The sequence below is a fragment of the Orcinus orca genome, chromosome X (assembly GCF_937001465.1).
Source record: "Orcinus orca chromosome X, mOrcOrc1.1, whole genome shotgun sequence".
Classification (NCBI taxonomy): Eukaryota; Metazoa; Chordata; class Mammalia; order Artiodactyla; family Delphinidae; genus Orcinus; species Orcinus orca.
Window position 1 is genome coordinate 107,992,281 of NC_064580.1, and position 18,959 is coordinate 108,011,239.

At 36.1% G+C, this 18,959-nt stretch overlaps 1 protein-coding gene across 1 annotated transcript in view; it reads right to left on the reverse strand.

The window, feature by feature from the left end:
* Positions 1-18,959, reverse strand: part of LOC101276968 (teneurin-1) — a 350,419-nt gene that overhangs the window by 314,429 nt on the left and 17,031 nt on the right. Inside the window, exon 3 of the mRNA XM_049704537.1 lies at positions 9,866-10,104. Coding sequence (XP_049560494.1) covers positions 9,866-10,104 — 239 coding nt within the window. The remainder of the gene's footprint in view (positions 1-9,865; positions 10,105-18,959) is intronic.

Here is an 18,959-nt window from a genome sequence, read left to right on the forward strand (position 1 = left end):
CCATAAACTCATGTCGTTTTTTTTTTTTGTGAATGTTTATTTATATATTTGATCTTGATTGCCCATTGCATCTCTTATTTTTAAAATTTAGCTTTTTTTCTCCCTCTGTTGATGGGTTCTTATCTCTACATTTTATATTTCACTGTTTCAAAAGACTAGATTGGTGCCTGTCGGCAAGGAGACTTATGCCAGCTAATCCAAGGGCAGGATTTGGTCAGGGAGACCAAACTAATAACATACAGCAGATAGGAATAGAAACCAAAGACACTAATGGTTTATTTGGGTTTTGTTCAATCTTGGAACAGGCTGTATTTTAGCCATGACAAAGGAAGAATCTATTGTGCCATCTGACTTTCAAAAACTCCCACAGCCTTCTATGTTGGTAAGTCTTAACTAGTGCCATGTCTGCAATATCCTATATGATAATCCTTGAGCATGTGCTATTACAGCCTGGAGTAGCACCGAGCATGTGCAATGCTTTACCACATTTTCCCACTGGCATAAAAATTTTCATCTCCCCAAAACCAAATAGTTCAACTAGGTTCAAAAGTCATCTGACCTTTCAACTACTCATGGGTTGACTAATGCCAGCTTTACCACCAAGGTGAATGATATAAAAAGACTTATTGCCTCTCTGTGAGGCGGTGGGGAAACTACTAAACTGTTTGATAACTTCAGAGGGTTTGGATTTATCAGAATTCTGTCTGGAGGCAGCACATGATCTTTTAACAAAAACTGCTTCATTTCAAAAATTTCCACTTTCTTTCATAGCAAAGTACACTTGTTCCTAATTTCTTAATAGCGGGCATCTCTCTTAAGCACTGTGTACCCAGTATTAGCTTGGTTGCTTGCTATGAGTAAAATCCAAAGTCTAATATGTACTCTCTCTTGATATTATTTTCACTTAACCCCATAATTTTATTAGTTAATGTTGCAAAGTATTTGGACCTATGGAATACAAAAAAGACACTGTGGTACTGTTATTTGCTATATTTAACATCTATGTTTAATTAAAATAAAGTTCAAGATCAAAGGGAATCTAGGTTCTTCCTTCAAGGAACAAAAGGCAAAACTGAATTAAGGTTGAAACAAAGTTATCTACAAATAAAAAGTGGGGCTAGTTGATTTGGTGAAACCTATGAATATCAAAAAGCAAAATCTGCCTCTTCTGTACCAGGTGGTAGAACAGCACAGATTGCTTGCTGTCAAAATCCCATTTGTACTCATTTTTGGCCATAGCCACAACTAGTTTATCTGAGAACTCACAACCTCCTCTGATGTTCCATGTACATATGCTAGCCTTCAGTCTCCTGATCATTTGATCAGGACATGAAGCTCATTTAATATAAAAGAAATGAAATGGAATCAAGAGTTTTTGTTTTTTTACAAAGCACCATATCATAAGTCTTTTCTTCCAGTTAAAAATTTCCTGTTGCCAATTCAACATGATAATGAGACATTTGTGAGGCCCTTCCTTAGAAACTCTCATGGTAAGCAATTACTCTAGATGTTAACTATAATTTCTTATATAAGCTCTACATTAATTAGATTGGCAAAGCTATAATGAGGTTTTAATCAGCAGAAAATTACAGTGGGTCATCTTGGACCCTCTTAATTTGTTCATTATTATCCTACAGAGATCAACAGGATCCCCAAGAAAGGAGCTCTTGAGGAGCCATACTGTGATCTGGGATTCCACATGGGTCTTGTCTATATTGGACGATCCAATATAATGTGGTGCTCTTATTTAAACACTATCCACACTTTGGTGAGCTTGTGAGTCTACCCAGGGAAGACCACCTTGTGAGATTATCCCTAGCTAAGAATCTAGTCTTCCCTGAACAAATGATTCATCTGGAAGGAGGTCCTCATATATGTTCCTTAACTAGGTCTAAAATATACAGGGGAGTCACATGTTTATGCTCCAAGTCTGAAATCTAAAATTCTGATACACTAGCCTCTGACCATCTCATTTTAGCTATTCAGCTTGCTCACAGCTATAACTACCCTACGATATCATTGATAGTTCTAGACACTTGGGCCCACCTCTTGTTTAGAATGCCATTAGTTTCTTCTTCCTATTTGCCTTCCCTACTAAGTTTGATACTTTGGTTGACCACTTTAAAAACGTTATTAGCAGCACCTATAATTTCCTTATCTGTTTTGTCTTCTTTCTGCACTCGCCCTGCAAGCCTCCGTTTTGGTGCAACTTGGTCCTGTCTGCCAATTCCAACTTCCATACTGCCATTAGGGTGATTTTTCTAACCGTAAATCTGAGCAAATCATTTTCTTGCCCTAATGAAAGACCATAAAAAACTTCCCATTTGCTCTTAGGATAAATTCCAAGCTCCTTACCATGACTTAAAATGCCTTTCGTGATCTGCCCCTGCTTATTATCTTCATTTCCTGACACTATATCCTCCATTTGTTCTGCCTCAGGTTTTCCAATATATTTGTATTTAATAGAACATATTATGCTTTTTCACCTCTCTTTAAAGGGAATATAGCTAAGCTCCAAATGTATGTGTCTCCACCCTGTAAGATGCCACCTCTTTGTTTTGACTGTGATAAATCAGATACTCTGCTGGTGATCCTGGCCCTCCCCATTCTGGCTGTTCTATATGAAAATTCAGTCACATTTCTGAAGTTTAAAATGGGTTAACCTGCCATCTGTTTCAAAGCCATTGCTCTAATTTAGTTTATTCTTATTCACTTCAGAGTAAGTATAGCTTAACGACTTACGCAATGTGGGTCTAAAAATATTCATATAACATATCTATATATGTATCCTATATATATAATTTGGATGAGCAGAAACTAAGCTAAACAGGAGTGAAATTTCCTTTATGCAAAAGAATTCAAATTATTTACTTTTTTTTTTTTTTTTCGGTACGCGGGCCTCTCACCGCCGCGGCCTCTCCCGTTGCGGAGCACAGGTTCCGGACGCACAGGCTCAGCGGCCATGGCTCACGGGCCCAGCCGCTCCGCGGCATGTGGGATCCTCCCGGACCGGGGCACGAACCCGCGTCCCCTGCATCGGCAGGCAGACTCTCAACCACCGCGTCACCAGGGAAGCCCTCAAATTACTTACTTTGAAAGAGATTTCTTGAGAGAGAATTTTCCCCTTGAATTTGCAAGATTGATTCTTGCTGTTGTAAAACTTCTTAAGCATGTAAACCTCCAAAATTACTAACATGCTGCCCAGTCCTCTTTTACTATGCCTTCCAGTGGATCTTTATCTATTGGGCTGGCCAAAAAGTTCGTTCGGGTTTTCCATACGGTGGTACCAAAAACCCGAACGAACTTTTTGGCCAACCCCATATTTCACAAAGCCTCATTTTAATTTCTCTACCCAGGCTTAGACAGTGGTGTATGGGAAGTACTTAGTAGGGTGAATACCTCTCCTTGAGACAAAACAGTAATCTCTTGATGCAAGACTTATGTTTAGTATCCATTACTCACTCACCCAAGAAATTATCTCTCTTTATGTCTTAAACTACAGCATGCTAGAGTTCCAAAAAAAAAAAAAAAAAATAGAAGTATAGTATTTGCCTTTCATTAAAGTGCCTTCATTTTCAGCAACAGGTGCTAACTATGGTTCTGAAATTAGTTGTATGTGGCACAGGTTCTTCCTGTCATTTTAGTATGTTTAATTCAGATTGAATCTATACTTTTATTTATGACAGGTAAAAGTGCCACTTAACATAGTGGGGATAAAACTTACGGGACATATTACACAAAAAGGTGATGTCAGATGCAAATATAAACCTTTTTTTTAAAGAAGAGTTCTGATAAATGCATGGATGGCAGATTTACAATTAGACTGAAGTTATACCACCATTTTCCAGATCCCTGCCTAGAGAGATGGCTAGAAAGTTGGTAGATTCATGGGCAGGAGGCAAAGTCAATGCTAACGCAGAAACTGCCATCATTATCGTAAATGGGTCCACAAGAGTGAACTGAAAGTAGTAATAAGTATAAATGTGACACCAAAAGGATTGATTATGGTCTATAGGATAAAGTAAAATGCTTCTTAGCATTTTATGCTGAGTCATTTCTTGAATGTTATAAGCTATAATGCATTTTAAAGAAAATGTGTTTCAACCTAGATATGGCCTCCAGATAGAAATACAAAACCATTTGAAGGGCCAAAACACCAAGGAAAAGGGAAATTAGTAAAATAAAGGCAAAGTTACAGATATTATAGACCAGGCAGAAGGAAACAACAAACCCACTAGAGGATTCTTGTGAAACAGATATTCCAGCTCTGAAAAAACTGTTCTAGATGACTTTGGGAGGAAGGAAAACAAAAGTAGTTTATGTTAGGATAAACTGTATGCTCATTATGCTTATCTCAGCTCAAATTAATAATCCTAATAATAATCCTGTTCCACTAATAATAAGCATTAATCTTTACTTAGATCTGCTAAACAATGTCCTGGGTGTTTTACATGTTTCCCTTCATTTAATTAAAAAGAAAATCTATCAGGAAGGTATTATCAACGTTCCCACTTTATAGACAAGGAAACTGAGGCACGGAGGCATTAATAAAGCTACTAGTAAGTGAAAGAGATGGTTTTTGTTAAGTGTATTTATCTATACTTAGCAAACTTTGTGGGAAGGGGCATTGTCTATCTAGATCTGATGGGGGAAAAAAAACTCCATTTCAATTCTCTCCATTAAAAAAAAACTAAGTTCTTGAATTTTCCAAAATCAAAATTTGCCTTACTCTATTTTGTTTCTTCCCTGTATTATAAAGTATTTGCATTTTTTTTTTGTGATGGAGGCAAAATAAACACACTCCACTCCTCTCATTCTATCACTTTCAGCATGTTCTTACTCCACCGTCATAACAACCCTAGAAAGTAGAGCAATTTGGACTAGTATAAAGGAGGCAGAAGAAAGCACTAAAATCATTGTTACTCGATTTTGATGCAGAGAGCAAGGTGCAGTAGGCCCTTTGCCCTCTCGAATAGTTTCATCCCTAAACTTTCAATCACAGAATTGGGCTCAATATTCTATCTCTCCTAACTCTGTATTAACAACCATTCTGGTCAACTTTCTACATGTGGGCTATATAGTATGTCACGGCAAGGAGATTCACGGACTTAAATTATTTCATCTGTAGAGTTTGGACACTACCTGCATCCCCTGAAGGTGGTATGAATCACTACTAATTTCATGGCAAAAGAAGAAGAACATTGATATCATTAACTGATGATATTGGGTTTGAGAGACAGAAATCCCTACTCCCCAAGTCATTCAATGCAACAGTCCATTTGACCCCAGGCACAATGTATTCTTGTGAGTTTCTATTGCCTCTTATACAAACTGCTGACTGCGGAGAAACTTGATCAAAACATCAAAGATTACCAAAGAAGCCGAGTTTGTGCCCTTCACAACCATTGATGAAGCACCTTAACCTCGCCTCCTCTTGATGCCTTGCAAATGGTCATCTGTCTTCCTGACTACTACTTCATATGGCTTATTTGTAAATTCAAGCAAATGTGCTTCTGACTGGCACTGATACATCACTGATGCCAAAATATCAGAGAGGATGAAGCGTAAGGACATATTTTTTGATTCAGATGGAAAATATTACAGATTTATGGGTAAGTGATGACAATAGCCATTCCATAATATCTTCAAATAATCAGTATCTTTCCATGCCTCCCTTCACTGAATTTTATGATCTCAAAACTTATTCAAAGAAATTATTTACTTGCTGATCCAAAAGGTATAGTGGGTAGGAGTGGGGATGGGGCTGGTTGCCTGAATAATCCAGCTCTGACTTTTCACTTGTTGGATTTCCACTGCTTTCCAATGACCACTTACAGAGCCATAATGCACAGAACATCTATTGATGTCCCATTGATACTGATGTGATTTCCCGTAGTGGATTGAGGGCAGCACAGCCTATAGCCATTCGTATCTAAAGGTTATGTATAATGGATAATAGAGGAACATGAAATAGCAGAAAGAAATTTGCACGGGAAACAGAAGCGGTAAATAGTTTCAGTGAAAGATCTTACTTGGGTTATACAGAAACTGCAAAGGGGGACTGAAAAAAAACCAGATGACTCTTATAGACTCAGCAAGAGTTGAGAGTGAAATGGTTTCATATTTTGAAATATAATACTTTTTTATTTCAACCACAGAAAGCCATTTAAAAATCATCTTGTATGTTACAGTTCTTATGCGACATCTTTCACTTGAATGCCTCTTTATGAATTCTTACTCTGCCCTCCTGAGGTGGTCAGTGATGGATGAGGTAAGTAGAGGAAGAGATTTTAACTGATTATCCAAAGTCACATAATGTCCAGTCCATGACAGAACTCAGAACAAAGTTCCAGTGTTTGCCATCAACATCTCCTCATTTTGAACCCACTCAACCTACTGTGCTAGTATTTAGCCTGATACTTCTGCATTTTCAAAGTCACACAGAAAAGCATTTCAACAGATATCTCTCACTGATCCACAAATCTCAGTTGCAGTAACTACTGCAATGGATGACCTGGTAAATCTAATTTAATTTGTGATTTAATAAGAAAAAAAATGGTGGATTTATTTAGTAGACCAAGAAGTAAATGATCTGTAAGTTCTGCTGCAGTGCTAGAAGGGCAGCAAGGCCTAGCACTCAACAGCATGTCCTCTGGGGTCAGTCTGCTGCTCTGGCTTAAAGCTCAAAGCTCAGGATCCTTACTTTTTAGTGCTGTGACCTCCATGTGATCTCTTACCTTGGCTGTGCCTCAGTTTCCTCATTTATAAAATAGATTTAATTCTGATAGCTACCTTAAGGACTGTTCTGATAATGCAATGAGCTAATACAAGTAGAGTGCTTAGCATAATTTGTTTTTTTCAATAAACTTTTACCGACAGGGCTGCTATGGGCCAGGCACTGTTCTTAGTGCTGGGGTACAGCCATGAATAAAATGGCTAACTCTGAGAACCAGTGAATTTTAATAGTGAATAATGATTATATAGGTAGTTATGGTAACAACAACAATAATAATATTTAACATTTATAGTATACTTACTGTGTTTTAAGTCCTATTCCAAGTTCTTTAGTTATATTAACTCATTTAATTCTTATGAAAACCCTATGTTACAGGTACTGTTTTAAGACAGTTTTACAGATGAGGAAACGGAGGCCTTAAAAGGGTGAATAATTTGCCCAAGGTAACATGCCTAAGAAGCGGCAGAGGTCTGAAAAATCCATGCTCATAACCGTTGTACTATACAACCTTACTGTCATATCAGATTTATATGCCATTGTTTACCCTATTAAAAAAGGCAGTCCTTGAAATAACTGAAACATTCTGCTTTCACTTTTTTTTTTCTTCTGGCCGCACCACATGGCATGTGGAACTTCCCCGACCACGGATCAAACCCGTGCCCCCTGCAGTGGAAGCGCAGAGTCTTAACCACTGGACCACAAGGGAAGCCCTCCACTTTTGCTTCTGAAATGAATCAACATAATCTAACTAAACAAGTCTCAGAGTATATAATACAATTTTTTATATGAGTGGCCATATAATAAATTTAAATAGAAACATAGGTTTGAACACAGTATAAACCTATTAATAAGAAGCTTGCTATACCTGGATTTGTTTATTCCAGAGGTAAAGTCTTGAATCTAAAATATTATCTCTCTGTATAGTAAAAGTTAATAGAAGCTAACCTATAAGATAAGAGTTGGTCTCATAATTGAACAATAACATTTTAAAGGGCCTCTAATGTATTTCAACTTTTCAAATTACTCCTTGCTTTGAATGATACCATATTAAAACCCTGTTTATATTACAGTACTTTCTCATCTCCAACCTCCATTCCTTCAGTGCTATTCCTCATTAAACGTTATTACAAAACAAATAAACATACATGTTGGGTTATCCTGAAATGTCTGAGATAAAGGACACATTTTGATATTATAGGTTAATATTATCCACATTTAATAGAAGCATTGTTCAAACATATTCAGATTGTATGATGAAAATAGAAAAGAGATAATCATGAACATCAATATAGGCTATGATCCTATACTGTTGACATTATCAGTGACTCCCCTACAAAATATATCTGTTTATTTAACTTACTACCCTTTGTTCTTGACTCTTATAAAAACTGGTTATGGGAAATTTCTTATTGTTCACGTTTTTTAATAAATCAGACTCAACAAAACTTACTTTTTTATAATTATAAGAAACTCTAAATCCCTTTTTAATCTATCTCTCAGAATCATATTCAATGTATCTTTGTGGGTAGCTCCCCTTCAATTAAGAAATCAGGCTAAACCTGAAAAGAAGATACAAGTGACGTACTTAGAATTCTTTTTCTACCATGATATGCTATTCTTTTAGGAACAGTGCTTCCACAAAATACATGTTTTTTAAGTTAATTTACATCTTAGACTGTAAAACCACTCAGACAAGGAAATTAATGTTCAGTCAAAATAAAATGCCAGCCAGAAAAATCAATACGATTTGCTATCAAGTAAGGGTGACTTTAATCAAGATGCCTCAAGAACAACATTTTTCTTAAAAGTGGAAAGTGTGCCTCACTACTGTTTTCTCTTCTACCCTCACAAACACAGTAACCACACAATTCTGTAGCCATTTACCTAGTGAAAATAAGAAGACATTTTTTTTAGTCCCAGTGTAAAACTCTGCATTCTTGGAAAGAGATTATGCCCTGGATTTTCCGATAGCTTCCAAGTAACTACTACTTTAATGAAATTGCTACCTGAAAGTTTGGTAGCAGTATTATTGTTTAACTATAATTTAAGAAGCTATTGTAGATTGGTACTTATGACTTCTAATGAGAAAACCGTAACAACCTTTTAATTGAAGGGGAAATGGTTAACTACAGTAATTGCAATCAATAAGACTGTGCTAGTAGCATAAATATTTCTTCTCAAAGAGCAATCCTTACGCTCCTCAGCAGTATTTGAGGTTAGGAAGTACCAAAAAATAAATAAATAACCTAATTAGAAATCTATTTGTTATTTTTTTTTTTACATCTTTACTGGAGTATAATTGCTTTAAATGGTATGTTAGTTTCTGCTTTATAACAAAGTGAATCAGTTATACATATACATATGTTCCCATATCTCTTCCCTCTTGCGTCTCCCTCCCTCCCATCCTCCCTATCCTACCCCTCTAGGTGGTCACAAAGCACCGAGCTGATCTCCCTGTGCCATGCGGCTGCTTCCCACTAGCTATCTATTTTACATTTGGTAGTGTATATATGTCCATGCCACTCTCTCACTTTGTCACAGCTTACCCTACCCCCTCCCCATATCCTCAAGTCCATTCTCTAGTAGGTCTGTGTCTTTATTCCTGTCTTACCCCTAGGTTCTTCATGACATTTTTTTCTTACATTCCATATATACGTGTTAGCATATGGTATTTGTTTTTCTCTTTCTGACTTACTTCACTCTGTATGACAGACTCTAAGTCCATCCACCTCACTACAAATAACTCAATTTTGTTTCTTTTTATGGCTGAGTAATATTCCATTGTATATATGTGCCACATCTTCTTTATCCATTCATCCGATGATGGACACTTAGGTTGTTTCCATCTCCTGGCTATTGTAAATAGAGCTGCAATGAACATTTTGGTACATGACTCTTTTTGAATTGTGGTTTTGAACCAGGGACCTTTCGTGTATTAGGCGAACGTGATAACCACTACACTACGGAAAGAGCTCTCTATTTGTTATTGATAATATTAAGCCTTAGTTCAAATTTGTAGGTCGCAGAGTAAGTAGAGAGAGAAACTCCCCGCCCCCCCCCCCAACTCCACCACAAGCAAAACAATACTTTGATTAAGAACAAAAGCGAAGCATGGAAAAAAGGGCTTACCAATCACATAGGCTAGTAACAAGGCCAAAGTCACTGTGATTGCAGTGGCACTCAAGGCCGTGCACTTCCAATTGCAGCACCTGTAGGGTTTGTTGAAGGTAAAGGCAGGTCTGGAAAAGGTGCTTCGAGGAAGTGGCCTGGGAGGAGGCGAGTACACAGTATTGGATGTCAGAGGGTAGTTCTGACTGGCTGCACTGAAGATGGCCGAGGAACCAGATCCATGTTTGAACAGGAAATGCCTGCGGAAAGGAAACAAAAGTTTGGGCTATCAAAACCAAAGCCACTTGCTACAGAAATACAAATTCCACTAATTTGAAACAATCATGCTATGACAAAGCACAGGACAACTAGGAGGAACTCAACAAAATTTTCTTATACCTAACACTTAACTACAAAGTACCACTGGTGATCTCCTTTTTGTTTTCCTATTTTAGACTTTTAAGAGGAGGAAAGAGGTCTTCTGTTCCCTGACTTGTTGACTAATGAAATTCTCAAATTCTGAGCATTAACATTCCACATTTGATGGTATTAACTATACTGCTCCCTTTCATTAAATATAATACTCAAAAAGAGAAAGAGAAGTATCATCAAGCATTTTGATAATATCAATGGCCTAGAGACCAGTATTTTATTCAGAGACCAGCTTTGACAGACATATTTTCACCCAATATTTTATTATAAAAATTGCCAAACACACAGCCAAAGGAAAGAATTTTATAATAAACACACATCTACTCAAGAGAATATCAAGTAAAGAGATTCAGTAAATCTGGAGTAGGTCCTAAGCATGTATATTTTAATAAAACGTCCTAGGTAAGTTTGATGTGCATATCCAGTTGAGCAGCACTGGCCTTAGAAATGCTAGATTCAAATTTTAAAAGATTGTTATCAAATAAACAATTTTAAAAATTAAAAAAAACCCCAAACCACAGATGTACTTGTCAACTAAATTCTATATTTAACATATGACTATATTCACTCTATCACATATTTATCCACCTCTCCATTCCTATCTTAGTCCATCTTTTTTTAAAACATTTCATTTCATTTTTTATTCAAGCATTTCAAAGTAAGCTGCATACATCGGTACACTTCCCTTCACATATTTCAACTTTCATATTATTATCTAGAGTTCAGTAATTTTTTTACAGATTTTTAATGTAAAATTTATACATGATGGGTTTGAGTTTTTTAGATTCCACATATGAGTGATATCATACAGTATTTGTCTTTCTCTGTCTGATTTATCTCACAGCATAATATCCTCGAGGTCCATCCATGAACTTGTTAAAATGAAGAGGAGAGTGTTGGTTACCGGGAGCTGAGAGGTGGGGGATAGGGAGATGTTTAAGGTTACAAATTTGCAACTAGCAGATAAATAAGTCTTGGAGATCTAATGCACAGTATTATTATAGACAATAATAATGTAAAATAAATATCAAACTTGCTGAGGCAGTAGACCTTAACTATTCCCACCACAAGAAAGAAATGATAATTATGTGACAGAGGTGTTAGCTAACACTACAAATGGCAATTGTACTGCAATATATAAATGTACCAAATCAACATGTTGGACACCTTAAACTTATAAACTGTTATATGTAAATATAATATAAAAAATTATACACAATGAAATGCACAAATTTTAAGTGTACATTTACTGAGACTTGACAAATGCAATCACCTGTGTAACCTAAACCCCTATCAAGATACAGAACATTCCCATCACCCCAGGAAGTGCCCTCCTGCCTTTTGAAGTAAATCCCTATTCCCTAACCCCCAAAGGCAACCACTATTTTGCATTTTTTCTACCCTACATTACTTTTGCCTGTCCTGGAACTTCATATTGCTGTCATGTTTGAATTACTAGAGGATGATTATTGACAGCTCATGACTATTGTAATATGGGTATTTCATAAACAGTAGTGATTTATTCACATGTAAGGAGTTGGCATAAAAATATGTTTTTGTGCAATACTCTACCCTTATCGGGTACTAAGTGCCATGCATTGTGTTAAACACTCATTATCTCAGTTAGTATTCATTCATATGAAATAGGCTACATTATTATCTGCATGGTGTATTTAAGGAAATGGAGGCCGAAAGAGGTTAAGTAACTTGCTTAAATCCACCTAGGAAATGAATAACAAAGCCAGAATGAGATCTCAAGCCATTCCAGCTCCAAAGTCCTCAATCTACTCTACTATGCTGCCTGGGGCAGTAAAATGCACTGCTAAACAAAAAACATTCTGGTGCCACATTTTCATGTAATACATCACAAGACCCTTCCGCTGAGCAAAGAGCCAACATCACCTTGTACATGTCACATACGCCCCAATGCATAAATCATTAAGAATATTTTAAGACTGATTTTAGCTTCCATTTTTAGAGAACAAAAGCATACATGTTTAGAGGAAAAAACAACTGTCAACATGCCAGTTAATGAAAATATCCACATTAGAGAGTTTTGCTTTAGTATATGAGGATAAAAGTTATTTAAAGGGCAGGATTGCCGAGGGGAGTGGAGATCCACAAGCCTTTCTGGAAGATAATTTGGCATTACGTAACAAAAGACTTAAAATATGCATATTCCTTGTCCAAAAATTATGCCTATAGGAATTTATCCTTAGGAAATGATGTGTATGACAATGTATATAAAAAGTCATTCATTGAAGTGTTATTTATAACAGCAAAAGATAAACACCCAAATGCTCATTAATAGATAGTTGGGTAAGTATATTATTTTATAAACACGCAGTAGAATACTATACAACCATTACAAATTGCACTGTAAAAGAATATCTATTCACTAGGAAAAGTGTTTACAGATATCACCAGGTAAAAGCAAGTAGGTTTCAAAACAATATGGGCAATAGAATACAATTTTTAAAATAAAAAAATATATATGCTCATGGAAAGATAATAATTTGTGTTACCTTTGGATAGTAGGGGTATTTTTTGAAATTTTCTGCCTTGAGCTTGTATTGTTCTTGTAACTAGTATCAAAAAGATTGGGAGTGGGGTCAGTGGGAAAAATGCAGTGACTAATACCAACCACATGAATGGGGTCAGTGGGAAAAATGCAGTGACTAATACCAACCACATGAATAGTGGGTTCTATTTATGTGAACATAATTTATTGAGCACCTAGAAAAGCCAGGCACCAAAGTAGGTACAGTATATGCAATATTTTGATCCTAATACATCTGTGGGGTTGATATTATTATTATAATCTTACAGATGATGAAACAGAGATCGAAAGAGGTTTAGTAGGAGCAAAGTGGTAATGATAATAGTTATCATAATAATGATAATAAGAGGTAACATTCATTAAGTGCTTACTTGTGCCAGACATTATTCTAATTAATTCAGAAAGCATTATATAATTTAATCTTCACAACAATCCCATTACAGTAAGTATGTACATTTACAGATGAGAAAACCAGTGCACAGAGAGGTTAAGTAATTTGTCCACAGTCACGCAGCTAGTACTGGTAAAGCCAACTTTCAAGTCCAAGCAGTCTGGCTCCAGAGCCATTGATCTTAACCACGACATTACAGTACAGTATATCAGGGTTCTGCAGTTAGTGGACACATGAAGCTTTGAATCCAGGCCTTATAGGGCACAGAAGAAGCATGCTTTGTGTTGATTTTGGCATGTGGATGATATTGGATTGAGCCACACTTTTACCCTTTTTCTCTCAGGCCTTTGGGACCTGAGAGAAAAACGTGAGAATGATGGCTACAGAATCACAGAGTTAGAGGGATCTCAGAAATCAGCTAGCAGCCCAACACCCTCATTTTGCAGTTAGGGAAATGGAGGCCCAGAGAATAAAAGTGGATTATTTAAAAGAAACATCAGTAGTTAATGATATCAATGTAGTTAGAATCGAGGACTTGCAAAATAGTGTATTTCCACTACACTGTGCTACCTGCCAACCAGTCTTCACCAGATTACCACCAGGTTCTATCTAATCTTCTGGGTTAACTGACCAGGGCTAACCAAATACAATCTATTCAAACAGTACTTCATAATACATATCTATTTTTCTGTATGTCACATGTTCTCATAGTAAGTTTTAAAGACCACCTTAACTTTTTTGAATGAATGGGGAACCATTAGAAAGAAGCTAGTCTTCAGTCGTTAAGACTGTAAAGGAGTTATTGCTGCTTCTAAAGGCACTGAACATATCCCCAGAATGGACAAACAGTATGTAGTAGAAATAAGATAAACATATTTTATTGAAAAAGTGACTCACAGCATTATGTTTCTTCCATTTGATTGTACTTCCTCTTTAGTCCCTGAAATAATCACCTCCATGTCATAAGGAGGTAGATTTCTTCTTTAATGTCTGGTTATCTCTCCCAGCCTATGTTTTCCCCTTTGGCCATCTAATTTACTAGTTGAGGAAGAAGTATAGCACTTTACAAACAGCAGAGTGGAGAAGCCTCCCCATTTCCCCACCACAACTTTGTGGTTACACTGGAGGCGATAATATGTCACTTGCGTATAACTGATCCTATACAGCAACACTCTGATATGTTCCAATGGGATAGAAGAGAAATCTAGCAGTATGGGGCTTTTTTATTCACTGTTTGGAGATTAAAATCTTCGATCCTTTGCGTATTTATGAAGGAGAACAATTGGATTTTTGAGACAATGTAAGTGGCCCCATATGCTGGATATTGATTTGGTTTGGTATATCATTAAGAGGTAGAAGAAAGACAAAGAAAGACAGAGAATTGTTGGCTATTATGATGGCAATTACAAGCAATAATCAATATCCCTGAGCACTGTAATTTCATCTTGATATATACCAAAGGATTTCCAAATGCAGTTTCATAAGTAAAATATTACAACATAATGAATAAATTCGACAGTTGCAGCAGAGCAACATTTAAACTAATTCATATTTGAGTGGAATCCAAATCACAGTCCTCAGTGAGGGTAGATAATAAAATGAGTTCATATACTAAGGTTCCTGTTTTCTTATTAACAAACTGAGATTAAGATTCTCTGCTGAAAGTGATCTATACTTTGATGTGCATCATGAACAACAGCAATGCAAATGCTATGTACTGTCAAAGGCTTTGCAGTCCATTGTTGGAAAGCGAAACTACTGCCTAAATGTGTTTTCATAGTCCCTGAAAAAAATAGGAGCATAAACACAAATGCACACTGCTAGACTTCAGCTATGTGCTCATAAAATCAGATCATCTGTCTAAGCACATTGCTTTTCCCAGGGGACCTGAGGATATACTAAAATGTTGCTATCAATTTCATACAATTAGGTTTTTTTCCACAGAGGAAATGATAAAAATGCAGTTCAAGAGTTTATGTGTAAGTAGTACTCTCCTTTGCATCTGTTTTAATATTCAATTTCAAATTTAAAAAGGAAAAGTAAGATATTGCCAAAAGGAAATGGGCATATAAGGAAATTGAAAAAAATATATATCTTTAAGACTGATGAGACCCAGTGCTGGTAAATGGGAATTTAATAAATATTCCTGTAAGGATTTTAAGATCATCTATAAAAAAGGGGAAAATGTACTTTCTCTTTTTAAACCCTACATACAACATAATTCTGGGGGTACCTGTTAGCACTAAATGATGTGATTTAACGTGGCACTTGAAATTCTATAGGAAATAGACAGAAATCTACAGCTTTATAACAACCGATGCATAAATGACCGATGAATTTTTTCTTTTACATCTTGTAAACATACTTATGAGTCTCTAAACCTGCATTCCCTTAGTTACAAATATTAGACTAATTTTTATACCCAAAGGAAGGAATGCAACTTACCTCCAGTTAGAAGCTGAGGTTGATTTAAAAAAAATAATAAAGAAGAAGACTGCAATAAAAAGGCCTTGAGTCAAGGTGTTAGGGCCAAATCACATTCAGATAGGACAGTGGAATTCAGGCATTTATTCTTTTAAAAAAATTATTAAATGCATTTTTATTGTGATAAAAAACACAGAACACAAAATTTACCATCCTATACCGTTTTTAAGTGTATAGTTCAGTAGTATTAAGTATATTCACATTATTGAGAAAGAGATCTCCAGAACTTCTTCATCTTGCAAATGTGAAACTCTACACTCATTAAACAACTCCTCTTTCCCCCTCTCCCCAGCCTCTGGTAACCACCATTCTCATTTGTTTCTACGAATTTGACAATTTTAGATATGTCATATAAGTAGAATCACACAATATCTGTCTTTTTGTGACTTGTTTACTTCACTTAATTTAACATCCTCAAGTTTTATCTGTGTGACTGGATTTCTTTCCTTTTCAAGGCTGATGACTTGTACGTATATACCATATTTTGTTTAGCCATTCATCTGTCGATGAACATTTGGGTTGCTTCCGCCTCTTGGCTACTGTGAATAATGCTGCTATGAACATGGGTGTGCAAATATCTCTTTGAGATCCTGCTTTCAATTCTTTTAAGTATATACACAGAAGTGGGATTGCTGGATCATATGTCAGCTCTATTTTTATTTTTTTGAGGAATCTCCATACTGTTTTCCATAGTAGTTGTATCATTTTACATTCCCACCAACAGTGCAAAGGGTTCCATTTCTCCACATCCTTGCTAACACTTGTTATTTCTTGTCTTTTTGATGATAGCCATCGTAATGGGTATGAGGTGATACCTCATTGTGGTTTTGATTTGCATTTCTCTGATGGTTAGTGATGCTGAGCATCTTTTCATATGCTTGTTGGCCGTTTTTCATATCCTCTTTGAAGAAATGTCTATTCATAGGTATTCATTCTTATGCCTCCAAAAACATGAGAAGATAAAAGAAAATGTCATGCTGAGTCAGCCCCATTTTCTTCTCTGACAAGAATATCTAGTGAATATCTAGTGTTCTTTTGTGGCAGAGCGTGGTTACTGGCAAGATATCAACCTCAACATCTCTAGTTTTTGCATAATAGCCTATTCTTGATATTCCTTTTTAGGAGAAATGCTCCTAAAAAGAGTATTTATCCAAACTCTCTCTGAGCCTAAATGGTATTATCAGCTTGGACAACCTCTTGGGGGTAACAATTTTTTTTTTTTTATTAACAACTATATAAAGGTGGCTTTCATTTTATTTGCCCTAGGTTTCTTTCTTCCAAATTTTAAGTCACCCTGTCCATATGTCCCATTCAAACCTTATATGCCAAGTCTTCATAAAAAAGTTTATAGTCTCTCCATGTTGTTCATAATTTTTAAGAGATTTAAAAAAATATATACTTTCAGGATATATATATCTAAACCTTAATTTTTCTAGGCTTAAGCCTTAGTTCTATAATCTATTCTTAAATGGTAATACTCTATGGTCTAGATTGGTATTCATGTGATTTTCCAAGTGAGGTAGTTAGCAGCTAATGGGAGAGCTCTTTTAAAAATCTTTTTTGTGGCTATTATTCCCTCTTGTCTTTTAATCAGAAGTAGTATCTACCCTACCTCCTCAACTGCCTCTGGATTGTATATTCCGTTAGGGCAGGGACCAAGTCAACTTCTAGGTTCCTTGTCTCATACTTCAAAGGTACTCAATGAATATATATTGATTTGCATGATGTTTTTGCTTTTTCTAAAAGGCTCTTGATTCTCTGTACAGAATGAATGAGGCTTGGGGACTCTAAAATAACTGTTTCACTCGTGAGCAAATATCTCCTGGTTTCCTGAATATAAAAGGACAATTACAAGCCTTCATTTTATTTTCACATAATCTAAAGGAAACAAATAAGTCAAAAAAATAGTTGAGTCACATTTCGTCTCTATTTCAGACATCTGAGTAAGGAAAGAATTATTGTTAATAAAAATACTAATAATCAGAAATAATCGCTGTGAATGATAATGGCAATAGCAATGACCACTTACTGAACATCTATGTGCCAGGCACTCTGCTAAAGTAATTTGTGGGGTTTGTTTTCTCACTGAATCCTCAAAGTAACCCTATAAAGTAGATGATATTATCCACATGTCATAGTTTAGGAGGCTGAGGTTGAGCTACTAAGTTTAAGTACATTTCCCAAGGTCACGCAACCAGTAGATGATAGAATCTACTTCAGTTTTTCTGATTACTAGGATGCAATCTACATGAGAGTAGAAATTTCGTTTGTCTTATTTATTGCTGTATCCCCAGCATCTAGAATTGTGCCTCACAAAGACTAGGTGCTTAATAAATATTTTTACTTCTATGCACGAACAATGAAACCCATTTACTTAACCACTGTGCACATACTAACTCATGACATCCCTGATGTCACTCTTACTGCTAATCATTAAGGTAATAAAATCTTCTTAAATCACATGATCATCTGGCATTTCTCTGTTCAGAATGAACATATATGAGCGTATTATTCCACTGAATATGTTTTTATGGATATATTTATTTCAACTCTTTTAATTATAGAATTGACAAATGATATTAGGAGGATACATACTTATGAAAGTGAACTGTCATGTCTCCTTGTTTAGAATACATCAGAACATTTTTCATTCAACAGTGTATCAGACTTCCCAATATAAATTAAACATTTCTGTAACAGGACATTTAGAGATACATTGGAGCTAGCAGGGTTGGAATATATATATATAGATATATATAGATATATATATAGATAGATAGATAGATAGATAGATAGATATATGGCATATATATAAATGCTAGAGAAAGAAAATACTACGTATTCTATAATGTTTGACCAAGATGCTTTAGTAGACTCCAAAATAAATGAAAATGAACAATTATCCTCCACTTCATAATAATGCCCTTTCAAGTCATCCTCTATCTCTAAGTTAAATCCATGCTCTATAGATGTACTTTTTTTTTTTTTTTTGCGGTACGCGGGCCTTTCACTGTTGTGGCCTCTCCCATTGTGGAGCACAGGCTCTGGACACGCAGGCTCAGCGGCCATGGCTCACGGGCCCAGCCGCTCCGCAGCATGTGGGATCTTCCCGGACCGGGGCACGAACCCGTGTCCCCTGCATAGGCAGGCGGACTCTCAACCACTGCGCCACCAGGGAAGCCCCTATAGATGTACTTCTTAATTTAAAAATCGATATTAAAAAATCCTACACCACTTGAAGGGTAAAT